Below are 10,055 nucleotides of genomic sequence, written 5' to 3' on the forward strand. Positions count from 1 at the left end.
AAACGTTTGGACACACCTTCTCATTCAATGGGTTTCTTTATTTTCATGACTATTTACATTGTAGATTGTCACTGAAGGCATCAAAACTATGAATGAACACATGTGGAGTTATGTACTTAACAAAAAAAAAGGTGAAATCACTGAAAACGTGTTTTATATTCTACTTTCTTCAAAATAGCCAAACTTGGCTCTGATTACGGTTTTGCACATTCTTGGCATTCTCTCGATTAGCTTCAAGAGGTAGTCACCTGAACGGGTTTTCACTTCACAGGTGTCATAGTTTTGATGCCTTTAGTGACAATCTTCAATGTAAATAGTCATGAAAATAAAGAAAATGCATTGAAATGACAAAGTGTGTCTAAACTTTTGGCCATATATATATGCAAGGGTGGACATTAAACAAGCATATAAGGTAGCAGTGACACACCAAATATGTAGTCCCACTATAAAAAACAAAATAAAAAAGGGATACAATATTATGAGTACATAGGTGCATCTCAATGAATTCAAACAGGTGCGTCAAACTGTTTTTCATTGAGGGCCACATTGTAGTAATGGCTGCACCCATAGGGCCGCTTGTATCAGTGAATCATTTTTAAATATATAAATGTGAAAGAATTGGTCCTAATTATATTCTTACACAATTGCCTATGCATTTGATTATTGTATACATGTTTACATTGATTGGAGGAATTTCTATCTAAATATGTTTACCGAGAATAGTGCAAATAGCTGAAGCTGCACATAGGGCAAACACATAGCCAAGTAACACACACCTCTCGGAGCCAAGACGACTGTACCATAAATACTCTGCCACACATACACTACCGTTCAAAAGTTTGGGGTCACATTGAAATGTCCTTATTTTTGAAGGAAAAGCACTTTAAACTAGTCTTAACTTTAAATAAATACACTCTATACATTGCTAATGTGGTAAATGACTATTGTAGCTGCAAATGTCTGGTTTTTGGTGCAATATCTACATAGGTGTATAGAGGCCCATTTCCAGCAACTATCACTCCAGTGTTCTAATGGTACAATGTGTTTGCTCATTGGCTCAGAAGGCTAATTGATGATTAGAAAACCCTTGTGCAATCATGGTCACACATCTGAAAACACTTTAGCTCGTTACAGAAGCTACAAAACTGACCTTCCTTTGAGCAGATTGAGTTTCTGGAGCATCACATTTGTGGGGTCAATTAAACGCTCAAAATGGCCAGAAAAAGAGAACTTTCATCTGAAACTCGACAGTCTATTCTTGTTCTTAGAAATGAAGGCTATTCCACAAAATTGTTTGGGTGACCCCAAACTTTTGAACGGTAGTGTATATGGTCAAAAGTTGCAAGATAGGTCAAGTCTGACAACCACATGTTCTCACTGTGAATCCAGTATGTCAGGGTGCTAGGAGCAGACTTTTACCATAAAGTTTACAATGTTTCTACAGTTCATTACTGCAAATTGAAAAAACACTCCCAACAGTTTTTATTACAGTAAATATTGAATAAGATGCCAATTGTTTTTGTTTATACATAAAATCAATTGTCATTTTTACAGTGTTATTCGATAGATAACTTGCTTTGAAATCATAATCTGTGTTATATGTGTTTTATGTTGCACGATTGCACCAAGAAAAATTCCTAGTTTGTGAACCCGTTCTCAAACAATGGCAATAAAAACTATTCTGATTCTGATTCTGATTCTGATAAGTAAAGCAGATAATTAACTATTTTTATTTTAACAAAAAACATGTTTTATAGGTCGAAAAAGATATGCAACTCAACTGCATGCAGTGCAGATATTTGAAGATGGATAGAAAAGATTAAGTACTTCATTGACGCATACTATTTCCAAGCTTTCCCGGGCCATACCAAATGATGTGGCGGGCCAGATCTGGCTCCCGGGCCTTGAGTTTGTCACCTGTGATTTAGAGAGTCACGCCAAAGTTTGGAATTCAGGAATTCCCAATAATTTACACGAAGAGAACAATTAAAAGCAAAGGATACATTTTTGCAGTTTATTTCCTTAAAAGGGCACAAATTGGTTAAATTTTTGATAATTTTCCAAATTCGATGAGTTCCTAAAAATGCTGCAAGCATTAAAATTAATAAGAAATAATTCACTCTGCTTTGTGAATCTATAGAATAAAAGAGTTTCAGTTTTCAGTTATGCACTTTTCAAATATGTTTTGACTCGTGGACCAGACGTATTTGTTTAAATTGTGGTTTAGTAGTCATCATGAAATGGATACTCAGGGTGATCGGACCACCTGTTGGACAAAGAAGGGATACATTATTAGTATTATTATCATGGGTATTTTTCTCCATTAAAACATATGTGTATGCCAGGGGTGTTCAAAGTGTAGCCCGTGGGCCATTTGCGGCCCGCAGCTAATTTTATAACGGCCCAGGGCACATTGAAAAAAAAAAAAATTACAAAAAAAACATTAAAAAGTGGAATAAAAGAGCAAACAGGTTTAATGTAATGAGAAACTGTTGCAATATTGACACTCATGACACAAAGCTGCCATGCAGGCAGTTTTTTACTTTAATACTGTCATTGCTTAAAAAAAAAAAAGACTTATAATTAATGAATAGATCTGGGGCCGTACTTATCAAGCTTCTTAGAGTGCCATTTTACACTTAAGTCCTGAGAATTTGCGAAATGTAGTCCTACTCTCAAACTTAAGAATAAAAGCTTTTTATCAACGTTCTTAAGTCTAAGAATCACTCCTACTCTCCACGATATTTAAGAGACCTTCAGAGGTGTCTTAAGTGGTTAGGAGTTGCCAGCAGGGGATGGCACTGAGGCGAGAGAGACATGCGCAAACGTTCAGGGAACGGAACAATGTTTTTTTTTTTTTGATGACGAGCAGCTGATCAAACGGTATCGTTTAGACAGAGCGGATATTATTTTTGTCACAGATTTAATACTTTTTGATTCCTTGTTGATTTCTGCATGTGTCTGCAGTGGGCTAGTATATATAGAGCCACCCACACCAGTTTCAAATTAGTTGCCTAATTAATGAATTGGAAAGAAAATGTTATGACAGTAGCGTATGTGTGTGGCCGTGAGGTGAGTGACGTCAGTGAGTGTGTGGGCGAGAGAAGAGAGGGAGCGGTAGCGTGAGTGCCGGCGGGGACTAGTTTGTTTTGTATTATTTTGTAGTTTATTGTCAAAATATACACTCCCATTGTCCACTTAAATATTTCCAAGATATTTCTTTATTCTTAGACAACGGATTCCCTTCCGTGATTGGTCATTTCTATGGACACAGAAATGACGTCACCTAAAATTGAGTTTACGGCACATAGTAATGTCGTAATTCAGCTCTGAGTGTGACACTCAAGATTCAGTCCTACACTTCGCTGAAAGTGTGAGTAAGACGCTTGATAACTAACTTTTAAGTGCAGCTTTCAGCGAAGAATTTATTTACTCTTAAGTCAACTCTTAGCAGACTTCTTAGGAGTAATTCTAAGAAGCTTGATAAGTACGGCCCCTGAAGTTGATCTAGAGATTTAAGCGTTGTAAGTAAAAATAATACATATCAATATTATAATTATTTTTAACACTTTTATAAGTAGGTGCCTTTTAGATCCCTGAGACCTTTAGCGTGATTTTTTTTCAAATCGTCATTGCTCAAAAAATAATAATGAACCAAAAGCAATATCAATATTAATTTTAAATATTAAATTTCTAACATTTGTTGGGAAAATATTGCATATTTTGTGTTATTCCTAAAAAAAAAGAGGGTTTTGACATAAAGGGCTTAAAACATAACAAAAATAAAAGTTTAGGTCAAGGAATAGTTTTGAAGTTGATCCATGGATATTTAAGCTTTTAAAGTAACCTTTTAATGACAGACCCCTTTGGGTCCCTGGTGTCACACCTGGGTGAAGTCTTGTCTGGGTTTCGTCTGGTTTCATGTTGTCTTGTCATTTCCTGTTTTATTTTTAAATGTTAACTCTCCCTCTCCTTTCAGATCACTTGCCCTGCCTCCTGTTTCACTGGTCTGATGTCTCTCCTGATTGCCTGATTGTGCCCACCTGTGTCACACTCACCCTCCCTCATGTGTATAAATGTCTCGTCCTCCTCTTGTTCCGTGCCAGAGTGTTTCGTATCTTCTTGTGCGTACCTCCAGCGTTCCTTTGCCACAGCTTTGTCTACAGCCATTGCCACGTTTTTTTGTACTTTTGATCCACAGGACATTCTTTGTTTGTAACCTTTTGTCAGGTAAGATAAGCTTCTTAGCATCGCCTCCGTTGGAGCGCCTTTTGTTGTATTTGTTAGTTTTTGTTCTTAGCCCCTTTTTCTCTCCATAGCCGTTTTGAGTTGTTAATATTTTTGTTAGTTTAGTAGTCAGGTTAGATCTGTTTTGATAGCCGGTTTTACTTCTCCCGTTTTGGACCCCTCCCCTTCTGAGGATAAACAACTGTTTTCAGAAATCCTGCATCTGTGTCCAGCGTCCTAGTCGGGTCGTGACACCTGGGACCTTTAGTGTGATTTTTTTTTAACTGCCATTGCTCAAAAATAATAAAGTAAAATCCATGTGCTCAAGAATTATTGACCTTTTTAAGGTTCCAATTACTTCACATTAACAATTCTGATCTTAACATTTGTTGGGAGAACTATTGCATGTTTTTTTTTATAAAAATGGGGTTTTGACAAAAATGGTACAAAACATAACACAAAGTAAAACGTGATATCAACGGATAGATCTGAAGTTGATCTATGGATATTTAAGCATTGAAAGTAAAAAAGTATTAATATAGGACTTATTTTTAACACTTTGACTGAGACCCTTTTGGATCCCAAAGGCCTTTTAAAAATGGAGGATAGCCCTAAGGGTTACAATTGGTTTTGAAAATGAGAAATATCAACATGGCCCTCGCTTGCTTTTATTTTTCGGTGTGGAAAAAGTATGGCCACCCCTGGTCTTTGCCTTTTACTCACATTAGGAGCTCCACGAAGCGAATATTCTTGTTCAGCCCCTCGATGGCCTTCATGTCCTCCTCAGACAGGCAGAAGTCAAAGATCTGTAGACAACGGGCAAAACTCCAAATCAGATATTGACCTGCTTCACAAATCTCGCTTCAAAAAACAAACCTGGAAGTTTTCCTTGATACGACAAGGGCTGAAGCTCTTCGGGATGACCACGACTCCTCTCTGCACGTTGAACCTAAGCGCAACCTGAGCTGGGGTCTTCTTGTACTTTTTAGCCAGCGACACAAGCAGCTCATCCTCCAAGAGTGGCGGGCAGGTTAGATTAACCCTGCGTGCATTTTAAATACCAATTGAATTGCACATAAACTTGCAAAAATGTGACTGGTCTGCAATACCAGGACTCATCCCTCGATGTTCCTAATGGGCTGTATCCCACGAGGACAATGTCGTTATTCCTGCAGTACTCCAGTAACTTTGGCTGAGTGAAATAAGGATGGCATTCAACCTGAAAGACGAAGGGATTTTGCATCATTATAATGTATAATTTGTTCGGCAGGCATCGTTAAAATTGTGCAAAATCAATATATGTACCTGATTTGAAACTGGTTTGTGTTTCAGGCCAGGCTTGTTGAGGATCAACTCCAACTGTCGCTTGTTGAAGTTGGACACTCCGAGAGATTTTGCTAATCCTGCATCTTTGCATGCTTCCAAAGCCTTAAGAGGAAAACGGACAATTTAGAGGGCAATTGCACTTTTTGGGGGGGGGATTGTGCCTATCAATTACAATCCTTACGTGAGACAAGCACAAATGTGTATTTCTTTTTTATGCATTCTAACCTGAGGCTGAATATATGAAGGATGAGCTACGAGTTTCAGAAGTGGTGTGCTAAACAGATCTAATAAGCCCCAAGTAGCAGTATTGCTTAGTGCTTAACAAGAAATACAAACTAAGAACCTGATAATAACCACTTACTGTACAATATCTGCTCTCACTGGGAGGCCGACTGATGGGACGTTTATATCTTCCCGTTTAGATTAAGAATGAATCATAATCCTCAGAAAGGTAAAAAAACAAAACCACAGTGCTGCAAAGTCGTGTCTCTGTCGCCATCGCCGGGTCTAAGTTGGATGTCAAAGTTGACCAGCTTCTTAGTTTATGACCACAGCCTTTTACTATCCAGATAAGAGGCATTATTTACAATCTAGAATGAACTCTTAGCAATTTAGAGGCGATTCAGCGGCTCAGTATGTCAATATAGCAGTATAAGCAAGTTAGCACTTTGTGATCACGGCACCACTAAAAGTAGTTTATCTGCGTTATAACAACGGTATCGCTAATACTTGGTTAATATTCAGGTTCTGACATGTAAATGGGTTATTGTTGGGGATTTTTTGAATTTTTTGGGGGGGAACTATATGAGCGGAACAGTGTAATCCCATTATACTTCATACTATATTACAAAGTAGAATGCATAAAAGAAGAAACATATATTTTCTTGTCTTACATAAAGATTGTGAATGATAGGCAACATTCCAAGAACGTGCAGTTCCCCTTTAAGCAAACAAAATGCCAAAATAAGGTCCACATGACTCCGAGCAAACAGGCCAGAATTCCGAGTATGACGTGCCTCTTTGTGCATTGACCTTTTTTAAAAGAATTTTATCTAGAGTCACATCAAATCAGTAACAAAATCACCTCAAAAATGTAACAAGACTTAGAGGGCTCATGTCAGCTTAAGACTTAGAAAAACTTGTACATGCCTTTATTACCAGTAGGCTAGACTATTGTAATGGTCTCCTTGCAGGTCTTCCCAAAAAAAAACTGCCAGGCAGCTACAGCTTGTTCAGAACGCTGCTGCTAGAGTTCTAACAAAGACCAAAAAATTTGAACACATTACACCAATTCTTAAATCCTTACATTGGCTCGCTGTACATCAGAGAATTAATTTCAAAATCCTCCTGCTCACATATAAATCACTACATGGTCTAGGGCCGAAGTATATCACTGATATGCTCCCACTATATAAGCCCTCTAGATCACTAAGATCTTCTGAGACCAATCTGTTAGCGGTTCCCAGAGTAAACTCAAATCAAGGGAGAGCATCATTCAGTCACTATGCAACAAATAGCTGGAATAAACTTCCTGAAGATGTCAGACTTTCCCCAACTCTGACTACTTTTAAAACAAGACTGAAAACTTTTATGTTCACCTGAGCTTTCAGCTAAATCTTTAAATCTTTTAACTTTTAATGTCCGCACTGGTTTTTTTTAATCTGCATTTTAATTTTGCTTTTATTTTCTTTCATTTCACTTTGTTGTCTGTGAAGCACTTTGAGTCTGCCTTGTGTATGAAAAGTGCTATACAAATAAAGTTGCCTTGCCTTGCCTAGTGTTGAGAGCCGTACTAATAATATTCACCTCCCAAGTTGCACATAGATCCGTCTCATGATAAATGTACTTCCCATCCTCATCTCTTGGGTAGAAGGTGTCTCCTGGCTTCAGAAAACCAAATAGCAACACACATTTTTATTCTGCAATGTTTCATTTTGTGTTGTTATAACAGATACCTTAAATGCCGTGGGCATCTCAACAATGTATAAATCAACAAAATCCAGCTGCAAAGTTTTCAAGGTCCTCTCCAAAGCGGGCCGGACCAGTTGTGGCGGATGGAACGTGTTCCACAGCTGCATAATGAAGTGTAAACAAACAATATTAGTCCTTACATAACAGGTAATAAACAATATGATCTTGAAAACCTTTCCACAGTAGAATATATCTTGTCTTTTCACGGTTCCATCAGCTATTTTGTCCCTTATAGCTTGTCCCACCTCATGTTCATTAAAGTATACCAAAGCTCCGTCAATGTGTCTGTATCCTGTTTCGATAGCCAGTTTCACAGACTTATATGCAGTCTCTTTAGGGGTCTGTAAAAGAGAAATCAGTTATTAATAAAAAATTGCATGAAAAATAGCTAATTCATAAGATTTACCCCTAAGTGCAGTATTTCTTACCGTGCGGGGATCTCCATATGTACCCAGTCCAATCAAAGGCATGATATTCCCGTCCCTGAGAGGGACACAGTGACTGTCAGCTGAGAAGTTCATGTTTGTCAAATGGTGAATTGGCAGGTCTATAAATTCCCAGCTCTCTCACTCATGACCTGAGGGCCCCACGTTTGACAAATAGGAGTTATTCAAATGTGAACAAAATAGTTCTTTGCCCTTTCGCCACTGTCAAAACTCCTCCCAGGTACAAAGGTCAACATGAGCAATGAAACAACAGTGACAACAGCTTCGCCTATTTTTACTATATGGGTCATCTTGAGTACAAGTGTATAATTGTGTTACGTTTGTTTCCCAAAAGAGGACGCTGTGGCTTTAAATGTCACGCGGTGTATTCTGGGTAATGTGCGTCTGCTGTTTTGGTGGCGAAGAACTGATGGCCGCTCTGCTATAATACATTTATGGACAAGTATAACGTATGTAGGGCGGGTTTAAATATTCATCAACTTTGCGCTGATAATTTAAAGGCGTTTTCATCAATGGCGTGTAAGTCTACTGTCTTGGATGACGTGATAACAAGTTGTTTGAATAAGCTAGGTTGCTAATGATGCTAGCTAGCTTCCGTGTCCCGAATCGGTTTAGTATTTTTAAAACGATGTCATTGTGTAGCTCGTAATACTGATTAGTAACAAAATAAAACACACTTTACATATTTATGTGTGATGTATTCAGGTATGGCATTCGACAATTTAGGATAGCCTTTGTGTCCATACGCAAAGCGACGTCGACTTGCCGAGTGATCAATAGAATTCATTAAAATGAACCGGGGGGGCGAATCTGTTGGCAATGACGACATTGTCATCATCGTGGAAAACGAGGCCGAAAGTTTACCACTCGGGGAAGAGCGACCGAAACAACAAGGTGCATTCGGACTCATGGACACCTGTCCTGTCTGCAAGTTGAGCTTTCACAACAGAGAGCCCAAACTCCTTCCATGTCTTCACTCCTTTTGCAAGAGGTGCCTTCCTGCACCGTGCAGGGCTGGCGACACCAGGCGGGACCACTCCCTCGGCCTGCAGGGGGACAACACCAATAAGCAAAGTGAGTGACTCCATTATGATTGGATTTCTTGGTGTGTATTATATGAGTATACAGTATCCATCCATCCATTGTCAATACCACTTTCCATTATAGGGTCACAAAAGAGCTGGAGCCTATCCCAGCTGAGTTTTGGGTAGAAGGTGGGGTTTGCTAACCAATCACAGTAAAGTTAGAATTGGAAAAAGTACATTGCTTGGAAAGAAGCATCAACAGTGGGTTAATAATTATTAAAGAGCTCTGCACAGAAGAGGAATTGGCAGGAGTGTGATGACACAACACCAATCGATATACTGATCAAACACATAACATCAAAGACACATCAAAAAGCGTACATACACACATAAAAGCACTATTACTAAATGGGAAGGACACACACAGGGGAACTTCGCATATTAAAATACACTGACAAACTGTTAAAGAGGCCCAATTATGCTAAACCATTTTTTCTTACCTATTGGTACCTGCATAAATCCCGAAAATTTGAAATCAAACCATGGCGGGGATGTTTATAAAACACTATTGCCTTCCTTCATACTTCCTCCAAACAAGCCGTTTGGAATTTGCCCCAATAGTGACGTTCTTGCCAGTGGATGTAAGCGGATACCTCCAATTATGCAGGAATGTGAAATTACAGCAAAAACGTGGATTTCCGTGTATATAAACATAAATTTTGCATCAAAATATCATTTCCGAGTTTTTTTGTATTAAAAAATTCGTAAAAGTACAATCTAAACAAAATTTGTTCTCTGCTCCCCTCAGCCGCAAGTACTCCATTGGCACTGAGTTGCAGGATGGGGGGACGATCAGTAGCTCTGAAATAAACTCGGTAGTTAGCTAACCATCTAGCGAGCTTACTTGATGTCAGCTCCGTTCGTTCTCCGAGCCACAACGTTGATAGCTGTCCACTTTGCTGCTAATCATTTTTGGATGATTACAATCCGAACTCTGTTAGTCCTGAACCATTTGTAGTTCTAGATAAGGGATGTCAGACTTGTTTTCATTGAGGGCCAC

At 38.6% G+C, this 10,055-nt stretch overlaps 1 protein-coding gene across 1 annotated transcript; it reads right to left on the reverse strand.

Annotated features, from left to right (window-relative positions):
• Positions 1–9,128, reverse strand: LOC133661360 (aldo-keto reductase family 1 member D1-like). Its single transcript, XM_062064519.1, has 10 exons — positions 8,887–9,128; positions 7,953–8,007; positions 7,698–7,865; positions 7,509–7,625; positions 7,360–7,437; positions 5,533–5,655; positions 5,337–5,446; positions 5,104–5,269; positions 4,951–5,033; positions 1–2,266 (listed from the first exon to the last, which is right to left on the reverse strand). The coding sequence occupies exons 1-10, from the start codon at positions 9,111–9,113 to the stop codon at positions 2,224–2,226; spliced, it is 1,170 nt and encodes a 389-aa protein (XP_061920503.1). The 5' UTR covers positions 9,114–9,128; the 3' UTR covers positions 1–2,223.
• Between the last annotated feature and the right edge of the window lie 927 nt (positions 9,129–10,055).

This window comes from Entelurus aequoreus, linkage group LG12 (assembly GCF_033978785.1).
Source record: "Entelurus aequoreus isolate RoL-2023_Sb linkage group LG12, RoL_Eaeq_v1.1, whole genome shotgun sequence".
Classification (NCBI taxonomy): domain Eukaryota; kingdom Metazoa; phylum Chordata; class Actinopteri; order Syngnathiformes; family Syngnathidae; genus Entelurus; species Entelurus aequoreus.